Raw genomic sequence first — 16691 nt, 5'->3', positions numbered from 1 at the left:
TTCCATGATTTCAGTCTATCATTGTCTGTGAATGCCTTGAATTGCTGTGTAAACATAGCAGTTACAAATCGATTGTCCCGCGGTCAATTCTCAAGTGGGCAATTGCTTAAGTCAATAAACAACTTCAAGTGCTTCTGAAGGGAACCTCCCTTTGATTGGCAGGTCTGACTCACCGCCCATGTATCCTCCCACTTTGTGCACACAGACCTCTCGAGCTGCTTGCTTGTCCTATTCTTCTTGGCCAATGCTTTCTGTGGCCATTTTAAAACCTTTTGTGATTGCCCAAACTCCAGGGAACGATTTTATTAATAAAGTACTGTCTCAAGGTGTGTGAATATTTTCCACAGAATTCCTCGACTCCTGTGTTGTCCGTGTTCTTTTCAGACCCCTCTGCAATTTGCACAGTTCGAAACTCAAAGGGTACCATGTTAATCTTAAAGTCCTGATGTTGAGACAATTCAGGTCACGCAATTCTTCGTCCGTGATGAGGACCAATATTCTCTCAATCTTCAGGGAAATAGGGGAAATTTTGCAACCCCTACAGTGATGGGTTACTGGTATCTGCACATGGAGCCACATCCCAGTAAGAGTCTTGGGGCACGATCTTGTCAGCCTTGGGGAGGCGGGTTTGGAGGCGGGACTGCCGGGAAAATGGCAGAATCTGGGGGCGGATGCCCATCCCACCCCCAACCCGCCTCCGTGCCATCTTCCCGGGAGGCGGGTAGCCGACCCGCGCCGGGTCCCATCTCCTGGAGGCGAAAGGGGATTACAGATAAGAGGATTATTCCCATTCTACCCACACAAGTGCGGGCTTCCCGAAGGCTGCGAACCCCGCCAGGGTCACCGAGGCGAGCAGTGGGTCTGTGGGAGTCAGAGGGGTGCAAAAGTGCACTGTGAAGGTAAGTGATGGGTGCAAGTGTGAAGAGGTAAGTATGTGAGGTGAGTGGAAAGTGATAGAAAATGTTTACTTACCTTTGTTTCTTCCTGCAGGCTTCAACAGTTGGGGATGCGAAGAGTCTCGCATCTCACCGGCAGAGATGACAGATGGCTGCTGCATTCTCCAATGCAACAACCATCTAATTTCTGCTCACAAAAGAGGTTTGATGAGTCTTGAATACAAGAACTCATCAAACAACAGAGAATGTCAGTGTTTGACAGTTTCACAGAGTTGTCAAATGATGACAATTCATCTGTCAAAACTTTTTGACAGGTGAAGTGTCATGCGCTGACCTTCCCTTTAACCGGCTTCCCCTTAATTGGCCTGCTAAGTCTGCTGGGCAGGCTTAACAAGGTCGATCAAGGGAAAATAGCGTGGGTTGGCCAGAAGTCGATAGAGGCGGGACTAAAACCCAACAAGCAGCAGTCCCGCCTCTAATGCACCCGCATTGACAAAATCGCGCCCATCGTCTTCAGGGGAGGAGGGGGAAATTACAAAAAAGGATTTGGTGATTAAGAGCATGCAAACTGATAGAAATCAATATATTAGTTACAGATGCTAAATTATTATTTCAATCTATTCAGTTAAGAAAAATATTTTATTATGAAAAATGTCTTTAATTAGTATTTTATGTATGTAGTGATGTTGTCAATAGCTGGGATGATTGCCAGTATCATGCCACTGAAATTATTCACAGGGATTCTTGCCTGCTCAGATCTAATAATGGAAACAGTTACATGGCTATCCTGATTGAATACACTATTAACAATTCAGTTTATAGAAATAATAAGCAGACGCATTGTGAGATCTGGTTTGTTTCTTTCAGATTGCCAATAATGACAACAGACTCAAGGTCTAAAAAGCCTTGTAACTGCACCAAGTCCCAGTGCCTCAAACTGTAAGTGTGTATGGTAAAAGCTGTTGTTCAATTTTTACAGAGAAATATGGAATACAAAGAAACAAACATTCAGTTGTTGATCGAACAATACTGTCGTGTTTTTATCGAGCCCTTTCACTAGCACTAAAGATGCGAGGATAGCCTTACCTCTACTGCTTTTGTTTTCTCTGATTTTTGAATAAGAGAATCAAAGAGGAAGCTAGTGAGTTAGTGACCCTGAGGTGAGAGGTTGTCAGATCACAATCTCACGTGTGAGACTCCTGCTGAGTGTGGGAATGTTGGTAAATCTAGCCATGGTCACACATAGGCACCTCCGATGATTAATTGAATATCCATAATAACAAAAGAAAATGCTGGAAAAACTCAGCAGGCCAGGCAACATCCGTGGAGAGAGAAATAGAGTCAACGTTTCAGGTCGAAACCCTTCGTCAGGACTGAAAAAAACAGGAAATGAAACCGATTAAAAGGCCAGTTTGGGGGCTGGGAAATGGGGATGAGAGAACAAAAGAGAAGTGAAGAGACATTAAGAGGTATTCAAAATGAGACGAGATGGTGATAGGACTAGTAAAGAGACAAAAGACGTCTCTAGATTAGATGTGAAATGCACTGGCAGAATGAGAGACAGCTGCCATGTGGGAGAGAAAAAAAGGGGGAAGGGCACAAAACAAAGGTGTGGATAAAAAATATATGTAAAAATATAATGGGGTCCGAGGTTATGATCTGAAATTGTTGAACTCGATATTGAGTCCGGAAGGCTGTAAAGTGCCTAATCGGAAGATGAGGTGCTGTTCCGCGAGCTTTCGCTGGGGTTCCGTGGAACAATGCAAGAGCCCAAGGACGGTGAGGTCTGAGTGGGAATGGGGGTGGTGAATTAAAATGACAGGCAACCGGAAGCTCGGGGTCACCCTTACAAACTGAACGGAGGTGTTCCGCAAAGCGGTCACCCAATCTGCGTTTGGTCTCCCCAATGTAGAGGAGACCACATCGTGAGCAGCGAATACAGTATACTAGATTGCAAGAAGTACACGTTGTATATCCATATTTGGAGCTGTGATTACATCGCCCAGGATGTTGGGCATTGGCTGCCAGGTATTTTGCTCTCACTCCATTAAAAGTTAAACTGAAGACCCAGTGAGGGGCTGGGCTGTCCTGGAGGCAGAGGTCAAGCAGCAATTTGTCAGGCTGTTTGAACATAAGAGTGACATCATGGAAGTCAGGAAGGCAAGAAGTGATGTCATTGAGGTCAGGAGGAGAGTGTCCTGGTATTTATAGTTGCTTGTCGAGATTATATAGTTTAGAGTAATTTCAGATAGCATTCAGGAAAGATGTGTGGAAGAGTCCATTAATGAAAAGTTTTGACATGACGTTATCAAAGGTCCCAAATGTTTGGATGACATTTTACATCTCCACCTATTTCTGTTAGTAATGGTTTTCATAATTGCAGAGTGCAATTGGCAGAATCAGAAGAGCAAATTGCTTGCTTGCTCCCTGAGGTCGGAAATTGTTTATACACAAGGAAACCTAAAGAGCTGAAAGGAAAAAAATAACCTACAAAAAACAAGTATACAATCGTATTGCCAGACAATATAGATGTAATTAAAGAGTTTACTAAAATGCCTCCTCATTTTATAAAAGTATATTTTAAAATTAGTTCTGTATTCCACTGTCCTTCCCTGTAAACCTTACTTATATCTTACCTATTGTGGTATATTTGTTTTCGTTTGGTTTTTCCTCTGTGCTGCAGGTACTGTGATTGCTTTGCCAATGGAGAATTTTGTAGTAACTGCAACTGCACTAACTGTTTTAACAACTTTGAGCATGAAGCAGAAAGGTTCAAAGCTATTAAGGTAAGACTGTGCCAGCTTTGCATGTCAGGTTAGCTGCACTGTCTCAGCTTCAGCAAGAAATATCTTTGTCAGCCAATCCTGATTCATTGACCCCAGAAATATGATTTGTGTGATAGTGTTTGACCTCAATATCTTTTCACTTAAACTACCACGAAATATACACCTTCAGACCATTGCAACTGTTCTGTGTGTTATAAACTTAGTAAACTATTTAAAGGGGATTAAATTCTGTGTATGCTCCATAATCTGAAATGTTATATGAAGATGCACCGATACACTTACCACTCTCAATCACCACTGTCCCTCAATCACTGCTTGTTACTTTACCTTGTTTTATACTTTAGAAATGCTGGTTAGAGCTGACTGAGAGCAATCATTTTGTGTAGCCCTCCTCTTACTGTGACAACATAAAGCTGAGCTCATTCTTCCACCCTCAATCATTCCACTGTTTCCTGAAAGATTCCAGGGTTTTCGAACGCTTCATTGGAATTCCATAGTGTCACAATAAGAGGAGTGCTATACTAAGGCCCCAATATTTGCGGAGAGGGAGCAGGGAGCACGGTTGTTGGCGGGGGGGAAATCCCAGAAATCCCTGGAACGCAGAGGTCCTGCCGAATCTGACCCTCTCCCGCATGTCTTGGGAGGGGGGGAAATTTGACCCCAAAATGTCAGCTCTCAGGCCATTTCTGACCAATGGTTCTGGAGTATAAAACAGGGGTTCCTCTGTAACATCTAGAATTATGGAACAATTCAGTAAAATGTGCTTCCTTTTCAATCCTTTGTTACTTCAAATATTTGTTCAGTTGAAGAGTCATAAGAAATTGTGACTTAAAGTTACAATTTCATTCAGGATGTTGTAATGTGAAAATATTGACATTGTTGACATTGGCAAAAGCAATTCCTGGTCTATAGATTGCCACCTAGAGGACACTCAGAAGATGTTATTATCAGGTTTTATTGTGCATTTTTATTTGTGTATGTGACAGTATAAATCGCACTCTTCATGTTATTGTTTCCCTCTTTCTCTCGAGTCTAGACAATAACTCTAGTCTGCAGGGTGGGTGACTGCACCAATGTTCCTTCACCCGGCATCTTCCCTCACTGATGTTCAGGTTAGAACTTGGTGGTAGCAAAGATCAAACGATGATCTCTCCTTCTGTGGCACAGCATGTTGGTGTCTGAAATTCCTGAGCCATAATACTGCCTTTTATTTAGGAAGGAGGATTGTTTTGTGATTGTTGTGTTCATTAATATGAGGGAAGTTAGTGCTCGGGAAATAAATATTTTCCTTTTAGGGCACCCAGTACGAGCATAAAGAACTCCTGGGTCAGGCATAGTATAGTTCGATGCAGAATAAAGCACGCACTATTTCTGCCCCAGAGATTTACTTCAGCACTAATCTCAGAAGAGCACCCTTACACTGGCCATTCTGTGGCATTGCTGAGTCAGAGCGCCAAATTACAGGCCATTTTGACTGTGAGCAAAAGCCCACAAGGAACTGGATTGAGACTGTCCGAATTCATTTTCCATACTATGTCCACAGCCAGCATACAGATAAAATTTGTATTATCATAGAATCTTACAGCACAGAAGGAGGCCATTTGACCTGCTGTGTTTGTGCTGTCCAATCTAGTCCCACACTCCAGCTTTTTCACTATAACCCTGCAGATTAGTCCTCTTCAAGTATGTGTTCAACTGCCTTTTGAAAGTTCCTATGGAATCTGCTTCCACCACTCTCAGCTAGTCGGTTCCAGATCTTAACAGCCCTCTGTGTGAAAAATTGTATCCTCATTTCCCGTCTACTTCTTTTGCCAATTATTTTAAACCTATGAGCTCTGGTTACCGACCCACTTACCAGAGGAAACAGTTTCTCCTTACTTGCTCTATAAAAAAACGCTAATAATTTTGAAAGAGCTACCAATTAGTCCCAGGCCCCTGCTCTTTCCCCATAGCCCTGCATCTTTTTCCTTTTTAAGTAGAGATCCAATTCCCATTTGGAAGTTACTACTGAATCTGCTTCCACAATCTTTTCAGACAATGCATTCCAGATCCTCATAACTCACTGAGTAAAAAAAAAGTCATCTCTCCCCTGGCTTTTTTGCCAATTATTTTAAATCTATGGCCCATATTTTCTGATCCCTATGGGTGTGTACGAGCTGTATACGCACCCGTAGAGACCTCGTAAGTGCCGGTTTCAGGCATGCGAAGCGCATGTGCTGAAAACCGACATTTCCGATCCGTCAAGAATCCACTTGACAGATCGCACGCCTGCCCTGGAGAAGGGCCTCTGCAGGTGGAGAGTTCCGCTTTCTGCAGAGCCTCCGCCCACTGAAATCCCTTAAAAATCTTACGCCTGGTAAAAGCAGGCGTAAGGCCTGCTTTTACCAGCATAAGAGTTTAAAAAAGTAAAAAAAGAATTTTTTTTCACTCATTTATAATTTTAAAATACTTTTAAAACAGGTAAGTTTATTTTTAGCATGCGCGAAAACCCGGAACTTGCGATCTGTCAAGTTTCAGCTTGACAAATCCACCACATCACTGAGAAATGGACATTTGCTGGCAGAGTTGGGTTATTTACCCAACTACTGCCCAGCGAATGCCCACGAAACTCTTACGCTTGGTAAAAGCAGGCGTAGGGCCTTCTTTTACCAGCGTAAGAGTTTAAATAAATATTAAAATATATTTTTTAATTATTTAAACATAAAAAAATTTAAAATTAGTTATGTTATTTTTAGCCCCTTTAAAATATTTTTTTTTCAAAAATTAAATTTTTGTTTTAAATATTTAATTTAATTGTATTTTAATTAATTTTGAACATGTAATGATCTATTTTTATTTAACTGGTGAGTAATTGTGATTTTTAGGGGATTCCTATTCATGCTTATGGGGATTCCGTATGTAAATGGAATCTCCTTAAACATAATGGGGATCTCCTTTTTGATTGGTTGGTCTGGCCCACATGATCCCAGGGGTGCTTGCGCACTGCATGTGCTCCTGGGATACATAGGCCTTTACGCATGCATACGCGTAGAGGCCCAGGACTGTAAGTGTTCGAACCTCCGGGACCATCATGTAGGTTCGTACTTTTCTTGTGGTTCGGAGGCACCCGACCGCAAATTCAGGCCCATAGTCTCTCATCCCCGGTATCATCCTAGTAAACCTTCTCTGTACCCTCTCCAAGACCTTGACATCCTTCCTAAAGTGTGGTGCCCAGAGATTTGTAAAGTTTTAGCATGACTTCCTTGTTTTTGTATTCAATGCCCATATTTACAAAGCCAAGCATCCCATACGCTTTCTTAACCGCCTTATCAACTTGCCCTGCCACATTCAAAGATTTGTAAATATCTCTGCTCTTGCACCCCCTCAAAATAGTACCATTTAGATGATATTGCCTCTCCATGTTGTTCCACCACACCATGTTGTGCGTCACTTCAGACTTAGTCGCATTAAATTGCATCTGCCATGTGTCTGCCCATTTCACCAGTTTATCTATGTCCTCCTGATGTCTGCTACTCTCCTCCTCACTACATACTACATTGTTTAGTTTTATATCATCTGCAAACTTCAAAATTGTACTCCCTATCCCAAGTCTAGGTCACTATACACAATAATCCTAGTACCGATCCCTAGGGGGCCCCACTACATACTTCTCTCCAGTCAGAAAAGAAACACTACTCTTTGCCTCCTATCCCTTAGCCAATTACGTACCCAAGTTACCACCATCCCTTTAATCCCATGTGCTTCTATTTTCCGAACAAGTCTGCTATTTGGTACTTTATCAAATGCCTTTTAAAAGTCCATATATATATCTACTGCACTATCTTCATCAACCCTCTCTGTTACATCAAAGAACTCAAGCAAATTAATCAGACACGGTTTGCCTTTAACAAATCCGTGCTGGCTGTCCCGTATTAACCCATGCTTCTCCAAGTGAAAATTAATTTTGTCGACAATGGTCTCTAGTAGTTTTCCCACCACTGATGTTAGACTGACCAGGATTATCTCTCTCCCCTTGTTTGAACAGGGGTGTAACATTTGCAATCCTCCAGTCCTCTGGCACCACTCCCATATCCAAGGAGGATTGAAAGATTGTGGTCAGAGCTTCTGCTATCTTCACCCTCAGCAACCTAGGATGCATCCCATCTGGACCGGGTGACTTGTTAACTTTGAGTGATGCCAACCTATTTAGCACCTCCTTTCTATCTATTTTATCCTATCCAATATCTCTACTCTCTCCTACTGTAACATTAACTTCATGCTCTTCTTTTGTGAAGCCAGATGGAAGTACTCATTCAGTACCTCAGTCATGCCCACTACCGTCACAAGATTTCCTTTATTGTCCCTAATTGGCCCCACCATTCCTTTAACTATCCTTTTACTTTTTATATGTTTATAAAAGATTTTTGGGTTCTCTTTTATGTTTCCTGCTAATCTTTTCTCATATTCTCTCTTTGCCCTGCTTACATCCTTTTTCAATTACCCCCTGCGCTCTCTGTATTTGGCCTGATTTTTCAATTGTATTCTGTACCTGACATTTATCATAAACCTCCTTTTTCTGTTCTATTTTAGCCTCCATTTAATTTGTCATCAAGGGAGCTCTAGGTTTGGATGCCCTATCTTTCCTCCTTTTAGTAATATGCTTGGCTTGTACCCGAACTATCTCCGCCTTGAATCTGTCACTACTCATTTACCGTTTTCTTGGCCAATCTTTGTTTCCAGTCCACCTGTGCTAGATCCCTTCTCAAATCACTGAAAATGGCTCTCTTCACCTTTGATTTTTCTTCATACTTTTCCATAACTACTTTAAACCTAATCATATTATGATCACTATTACCGAGATGTTCTCCCACTGAGACACACTCCACTTGCCCTATTTCATTCCCTAGAACTGCTTCTTTCCTCATTGGGCTAGAAACTTACTGATTAAAAAAGTTCTCTTACACACATTTTAGTAATTATTCACCCTCTTTCCCCTTTACACTGCTTTTTCCCAGTTTATGTTAGGGTAATTGAAGTCCCCTTTTATTACTGCTCTATTATGTTTACATTTTTCTGAAATTTGCCTACAGATTTGTTCCTCTACCTCCTTCTCACTATTTGGGAATCTATAGTAAACACCCAGGAATGTAACAACTCCTTTTCTGTTCCTTAACTCTAAGCAAATAGATTCAGTCTTTAAATCCTCTAGTATATTGTTCCTCTGTAGAACTGTAATATTATCCTTAATCAATACTGCCACCCCCTCCCTTTCTTTTTTTCCTTCCCTATCCCTCCTGAATACATTGCAGCCAGGAATATTTAGTTCCCATTCCTGCCCATGTTTAAGCCAGGTCTCTGTTATAGCCACTATATCATAATCCCATGTTGCAACTTGTGCCTGCAGCTCATCAACCTTATTTGTAACACTCGTTGCATTAACACATAGAAACATAGAAGATTCCTTGCAATTGTGTTAATCTCCTCTTTAACCAGCAATGCTACCCCACCTCCTTTTCCCTATCTTTCCTGAATATCGAATACCCCTGGATGTTGAGTTCCCAGTCTTGGCCATCCTTGAGCCACGTTTCCGTAATCCCAACCAAATCGTATTCGTTTACCTCTATTTGCGCACATGTATTCCAACACTGTGCTAGCCTGCTTTGCTTTTTTCCTCTGTCTAATTCCTGTTCATTCTACACTATTCTTTATTCTGTTGCTATTTGTCCTTCCTAGTTTTCTATGCACCTTGTCTCTGCTGCTAGGTCCTGGTTCCCCTCCCCCTGCCAAATTAGTTTATACCCTCCCCCATGGCACGAGTTAACCTCCTGCCCCAGAACTGGTCCCAAAGCCCCAGGAATCTGAAGCCCTCCCTCCTGCACTCACACAGTCACCTGCACGATCTTCCCATTTCTGTGCTCACTAGCACGTGGCACTGGGAGTAATCTACCTTTTGAGGTCCTGTTCTTTAATCTTTTTCCTAGCTCCTGAAACTCTGCCTCTGCCTCAACCCTTTTCCTACCTATGTAATTAGTTCCAACACAGACCACAACTTCTGGCTGTTCCCCTTCCCCCTGCAGAATATCCTGCATCCGTTCAGTGATGTTGTTTACCCTAGCATCAGGGAGGCAACACACCATTCGGGATTCACGTCTATGGTTGCAGAAATGTCTGTCTATCCCCATAACTTTCAAATCCCCTTTGACAACTTGTAGGGGGTTTTGGTTTGGGGTTTTTTGTCTGGTCAGTCAGTCGTGTGCCTGAGCTGCCCCAGCCCCATGCGGTTCGAATCACTTCCCCCTTTTTAGTTCTGAGCACCGGACTTATTTACGAGTAGCGATATAGACAAACGAGACCAGTGGTTCGGTGCAAAGAAAACCAATGTTTATTAAAATAGAGAAATAATTACTATACAGAGAAAATCACTATGGATGCAACACAATTATACTTAGCGGGGGAGGAGAAACAGACACATCGAGTGAAAAATGACTGAAATGACACTTTAGTAATTTCCCTTAACTCCTACCCTTTACACCTATCTAGGTTGTCTTGTGATGGGCCAGAAAATTGATGCTCACCAGTCTAGGATGTTGAAACGCCTGCTCCGTGCCCTGTTGCCTGTCGATGTTTTTAGGTTTTCACCGCCCCAGAGTAGAGATAACCCAGTAATTCAAACATAACTGCGGGTGTCCTACTTCCCTGGATGGGCTCTTCGTTGACGATCCTCTCGCTGGGTTGATGATACGGCAGGGCACTGGAGGCAAGGCGAGAGAGATGGCCTCCCGAGGGACTAGTTATACCCTTCCCGGTAGCCCTTATCTCCCGCCAGATCAGCTCATTTCTTTTGTCTGACCTGGACATGTTGAAGCTCATACAAAGGGTACCGATCTGGGCCCATCAACCTGAATGGCCGGTTCATCGGTTTTAAATGTCTCATCAGTGTTCCCCTTTGTCCAACTGGTTTCGTGATGGGGCCATTCCAGTTTGAATGCCCCGTTGATCGTTTGCAAACAGTGTTGATGTTCTCTAATGAAGGTCTGAATGCAGCTATTACATATTGAATAGGCTTTGCCTGCTCTTCATTGTCTGTGCAAACAACCTTGATGGGTTTTAATCAGAGGCCCGAATGCCACTGGGTTTGCTTCTCATGCATAAATGCAGAAGGTCTGTCTGCATTCTAATTTCTGGAAAGTTCCTTCTTTGTCAGTCCAAACTGAAACTTACAAGCCTTGGCCATGAGGTTGCCCACAGCCATCTTGTTGAGCCCTGGAGCCCTGGATTTTAAACTCAGTCCAACCAGGGTTTCTTCAATAAGCCAAAAGTAAATCTTCGGGGGAGACATGAAATTTGTGAATCCTTTCAGTCCCCCCTATGATACTGAAACTTGCTTGAAGTGTCCAATCAAGGTGAGCAAATTTCTGACCCCCCACAAACCTTCCCCTATATTTATCTATCCACGATCCTTCGACACATACATTCCCCTTACTTAGAGAAAACCACAGTGCACGACAGGCATCTATCGATAGAAACAATTACCATCTGTTACAATAGCCCAAGCACGGAGGGGGTCCAACACCCCTGCACTACTTGGGACATCATAAAACTTTATTACAACACACAACCTTTAATAAAAATCAACATCAGGCCAAAAAACATATTTATTAAAAATAACGAATGGAAGGAACGAGCTTTATTAAAAATAACAAACGGATCTGCCATCACTCGGCAGTGATATGACACAAAGCTCACATGGGTGTTTCTTCTTCCACCCAGGCATACTGGTCCTTCCACAACCCTTTTGCTTTAAATTTTACCCCGGGACCCTTTCTCCTTCACTGGACACAAACCAGGTAGAGGACGATCCCTAGCTGACAGACTACTAAGATGTGGGACGCCATTCGAATCCAGGAGGGGACCTCTATACTCTCAAAAACGTCCCACCAGGGCGGGGTCGTAATATCTAAAATGTCGGCCCCTATCTGTACAGTCTTCTGTTCCAAAGTGTAGAAGTGCTTTTGTGATACTAGAACGGCTTTTAATAATTTGGTACGGTGCTCTGGGAGAGGGGGAATCGGGTAACCGAAGTGGGCGACATATTTCTGGAGGTGGGTAAAACTCTCCTCCACAGTGAGGTGAACAGTGGATGGTTCAGGAATGGGGACAATTCATATCTGTGCCACTTGAACTTCTGCCTCGGGTTTGAAACAGAAGCTGCTGTCACTCACCACGCACCAGCTGTGCTGTCCGTGCTGGTAGTAAGACGCTCCTGTGGTGACGCAATATGTCCCACCCCCTATATATGCTACCTGTGGGGGAATATGGCCTTGTGCCATGGCTTCCATGGTACAATTTATAGGTATTGCGTCAGCAGCTCTGAACCCGCATTGTGGTTTCGAATAGGCATTCAAGTGCTGGGGACACAGGATGATGTGTGCTCCCCAGCTATGGCACCCCGAGAGGTCGGTACCAGTCATAGCATGCTCCCATTTTATGACGTATGGTGGGACCGCTGTATAACGAATGTGTGCACCCCCTTGAATGACTCCAATGCTCTCCACCCTGTATACCAGGGCGGGTCGGGCTGTCCTACCCATAACCAGCATTCTGACCACTATTCCCATAATTGGTAAAATTCTCCTCTGCATCCCGTTCGCTGCTCCCATCGATCGCTACTGTGTCTCCGGAGCAGCCATAGAGGTGGGAATCCTCCACATCACCTCTCCTTCCGAAGCTCAGTCCTATCAGGGCGAGTAGGATTACGCCCCCCTTCATTCCGTAAATTTTCCTGTAACAGATATCGAAGCACACAGCCAGGTTCCCTAGAGATTCACTGGCTTGGGTGAAGCATGATCGGGTCTTGCGACCTCGACTCAAATGTACACACTCTGAGCAGATTACTTAAAACTAACCATCACCTTAATTAGAATTAAATTAAACACCCTAAACTTAACCTTCTACACATTACTTAAAATTATATTACCTAAACTATATACAACCGCCGCCTGTCTCCGGGCGGCCAGCCTAATCCCTGTTTGGGCTGCTGCAGGCTGCTCCCTGTGGTGAAGCTGGACTGATCTCCACCTCTGGTCCCTGGCAGCTTATGGCTGCTGGCTGGGGACCTCTGTCTTTTGGCTTCTCCCTGACTCGGGAGGCCGCCCTTTCGAACTGAAGAGTCGGTGACCATACTTTTCTGGGCTGGGGTGGCCGAGGAGACCTCCTAGGGAGTGCTACTGGTGGGGCTACCCTGGCGAGCGGACCCTTGGCTCGGGTCACAGTCCTCGCTGGCTGGGGGCCTTCTCCCTCGGGTCCCTCCCCTCCCTCCCTCCCCTCCCAAACCTGAACTGGGGACGGGCAATCCCTCGCCACCGGCTGCCGGTGGCTGAGAGTCTTCCCCTCCAGGTTCAAAACCTGGTTCGGGCTCCTCCTCCTCAGAATCCCATAAGAGAGGGGGAGTGGTCTGGACAAAGTGCTGGGGAACTTCTCCCTTGACGCACGCTACTGCGCCTGCGTGTGCAGCCTGCATGCGCGTACCCGCTGCGGGCTGAGGATTTCTGACCTCGGGTTGAATCCCAGCTGCCTGTTTCCCTGCCTCCGGCTTAAACAACTTACATTGATTCATATAACTAGCAGCCTGCCAGTAACCCTGTTCTAAATTCTTTCTCCTTACCAGGGCGGCCTTAAAGGCGGAATCTTGGGCTTGGACCTGCTTTTGGTCCGGGGCCAAAGCTACCCGCTGTGTGCCTCCCTTGTCCCGGATTGCTGCTATCGGGCCTGCTCTACAGAGGTCCCAGAACTCTCCTTCCCTGTCCCCCTGCTTGGCCACCTCGTCGGTCTTGTGGTTACCCTCCCATGTGGTATGGAGGGATCCTAAATCTATGGCCAAAGGTTTTGACCTTTCCCCAGCCTGCTCGTTCCCTGTGGATCCCATTAAGCTAAATGGGACCTTGTTAGACCGGGGTGAATTGGTCAGGTCTTCCGAATGGACCACCGTGCTGGAAGCTCCAGTGTCCACCGAATATCTCCCCTGCACCGTCTTCACCCCCATCTTAACATAGGGCCTGCTTCCCTCAGCATTTTCGCGGGGACACAGGTCGATAGGCTGCGCTGGCTCTAGTCATTGCTGGGAGTGGGATGGGGCAGACGGGGTCAAAGCACTGGTGGTGGCTGCTATTTTCCCCTGGCTGGCCAGGAGGAGAGATCGTAGAGACTGTAACAACTCCAGGAGTGTCTCGATCGCAGCGGGAGGGATACCTGGCTCTGCCTTTTGGGCTGGGGCTGATGAATTCTTTCCCTTATTCTCCTTCCAGGGATTCTTACAATCCTTGCGCCAGTGGCTGTCCTTCCCGCACCCATAACAGTTTAACTTAGTCTGGGAGGGACGGTTCCCCTCCTGGTGCCACTCTTTCTTATTCTGGCCACCAGGTTTATCCTCATTGACTTTTCCCTTGGGTTGGGGCGCCTCGATACCCCTCATATTTTTAAATGCTATCGCGAGCTGGCGGATCACCGTTTCCTCGGTGGTCTGGGGGCTACTGGGGTCAAACCAGGCCGCAGCCTGGGCTCGGATTTGGGGCAGGCAGTTTGTCATTAGACAATGGAGCCAGTGGGTCAATTGGACTTGGTTCAGTAAGGTCCGCGCTGGCATTTCCGGGCATGCGCTCCGGTAGACTGGCCACAGCCTGTCTGCGAATGCCTGCGGGGACTCCCCTGGGAGCTGTACCGTTTTTTCCACCCGGGCGAACGGACTACCGTCATTCAGTCCCATGGCCTCCAATATCTCGTTCCTCAAATCCTCAATCTTTCTGCCCCTTTTTACATTCATCAGACAGGGTCTGGAGGAGATCACTCCCCAGAGAAAACAGCAGCATCTTAGCGTGTTCTGCGTCATCGCAGTCATTGACGCACGCTGCCTATTCTATCTCCCTGAAGTGCAGAGAGGGGTCTCGCTTTTTGGTGAGCTTGGGGATGTGACTAACCATGGCCCTGAGCTGTTGGGTGCCATGCGGCACCACAAACTGATTTTGGATGGCCCCTGGGTTCTCATCATCAACGGGCGGGCCGTACCTCCGTTGTCGGAGGGGGTACACCGGTCCTGGTCCCGGCCTATCTAGCGGGGCCTGCTGTGCTTCCCCTCCCACCTCATCCTCCACCTCCCCTTGCTGCCAGGACTCCTGAAAACTCGGAGCTATGGGTGGCGGCCGTGGGACCTCTGATTCCCTAGCCAACTTTGTTCTGGGTGCTGCCTGTGGGACGGTTCTGTTTGGGTTGCCGGTAAAGTCTGACTGGCCCGCCCTCGATAAGGCCATGCCCAAGCTTTCTATCTCCTCCCTACAGGGCCCGTGATCTGCCTCCTCGAACCCCCGGTCGCAGGCTAGCTTGTATGCTGCCTTTACCTCCCTTACTTTCTCCTCCTGCTCTTTTAATTTTTGGGTGAGGCCACAAATCGTGCCTTGCAGCTTTATCTCGCTGCCCCTCGCCTCTCTGACCTGGTATTCTAAGTGCTCCATCTTGCGCCTAGCGCTGGCTTTAGTTTCAGTGGTCTGGTATTCCAGACGCTCTACCCTTGCCTGATACTCCCGTTGCACTTCATTGGCCTGGGCCTCCAGGCGCTCTATCTTTGCCTGGTGTTCCCTTGCCGTCTGCGCTCTCTTTTGGCTTAAAGCCTGAAGTGCCACTAGCATTTTCTCTTCCGCTACAACCTTATCCTGCATTTCTGGGGCCAATTTCTTGAGCTTGGTAGCCTGTGCTGCTACAACACTGTCCAGCACTAGGACTTGTTTCTTATAACACATTAACCAGACTGCCTTTTCAATTGCCCTCTTATGCTGTTTACTCGCCGTCCACTGGGCGGCGGCGTCTATGGGACGCTCGGTCTTTAACATAGCACCCACCCATTTCTTGGCGATATTGACCTTTCTGCACACATAAGTGGATAACCTCTCTTCCATTGCGGTTTCTCCCTCCGCACCACTGTCTGTCATATCGCATACTGTCGCCGATGCTCCTACCTGGCTCGCCATTTCTGTAGGGGGTTTTGGTTTGGGGTTTTTTGTCTGGTCAGTCAGTCGTGTGCCTGAGCTGCCCCAGCCCCGTGCGGTTCGAATCGCTTCCCCCTTTTTAGTTCTGAGCACCGGACTTATTTACGAGTAGCGATATAGACAAACGAGACCAGTGGTTTGGTGCAAAGAAAACCAATGTTTATTAAAATAGAGAAATCATTATTATACAGAGAAAATCACTATGGATGCAACACAATAACACTTAGCGGGGGAGGAGAAACGGACACATCGAGGGAAGAATGACTAAAATGACACTTTAGCAATTCCCCTTAACTCCCACCCTTTACACCTATCTAGGTTGTCTTGTGATGGGCCAGAATATTGATGCTCACCAGTCTAGGATGTTGAAACGCCTGCTCCGTGCCCGGTTGCCTGTCGATGCTTTTAGGTTTTCACCTCCCCAGAGCAGAGATACCCCAGTAATTCAAACGTATCTGCGGGTGTCCTACTTCCCTGGACGGGCTCTTCGTCGATGATCCTCTCGCTAGGTTGATGATACGGCAGGGCACTGGAGGCGAGGCGAGAGAGAGAGAGATGGCCTCCCGAGGGACTAGTTATACCCTTCCCGGTAGCCCTTATCTCCCGCCAGATCAGCTCATTTCTTTTGTCTGACCTGGACGTGTTGAAGCTCATACAAAGGGTACCGATCTGGGCCCATCAACCTGAATGGCCGGTTAATCAGTTTTAAATGTCTCATCAGTGTTCCCCTTTGTCCAACTGGTTTCGTGATGGGGCCATTCCAGTCTGAATGCCCCGTTGATCGTTTGAAAACAGTGATGATGTTCTCTAACAAAGGTCTGAATGCAGCTATTACATATTGAATAGGCCTTGCCTGCTCTTGATTGTCTATGCAAACAACCTTGATGGGTTTTAATCAGAGGCCCGAATGCCACTGGGTTTGCTTCTCATGCATAAATGCAGAAGGTCTGTCTGCATTCTAATTTCTGGAAAGTTCCTTCTTTGTCAGTCCAAAC

The 16691-nt window shown here is 45.9% G+C and overlaps 1 protein-coding gene across 1 annotated transcript in view; it reads left to right on the top strand.

Annotated features, from left to right (window-relative positions):
- LOC147106717 (uncharacterized) overlaps positions 1–16691 on the top strand; it is a 199665-nt gene that overhangs the window by 163829 nt on the left and 19145 nt on the right. Inside the window, exons 9-10 of the mRNA XM_086007774.1 lie at positions 1764–1835; positions 3580–3682. Coding sequence (XP_085863900.1) covers positions 1764–1835; positions 3580–3682 — 175 coding nt within the window. The remainder of the gene's footprint in view (positions 1–1763; positions 1836–3579; positions 3683–16691) is intronic.

This window comes from Somniosus microcephalus, chromosome 15 (genome assembly GCF_052327205.1).
Source record: "Somniosus microcephalus isolate GS21.2 chromosome 15, FLI_Smic_1.0, whole genome shotgun sequence".
Lineage (NCBI taxonomy): Eukaryota > Metazoa > Chordata > Chondrichthyes > Squaliformes > Somniosidae > Somniosus > Somniosus microcephalus.
Note: the sequence above shows the minus strand (reverse complement) of the source record. Positions and strands in the feature narration are given on the sequence as shown.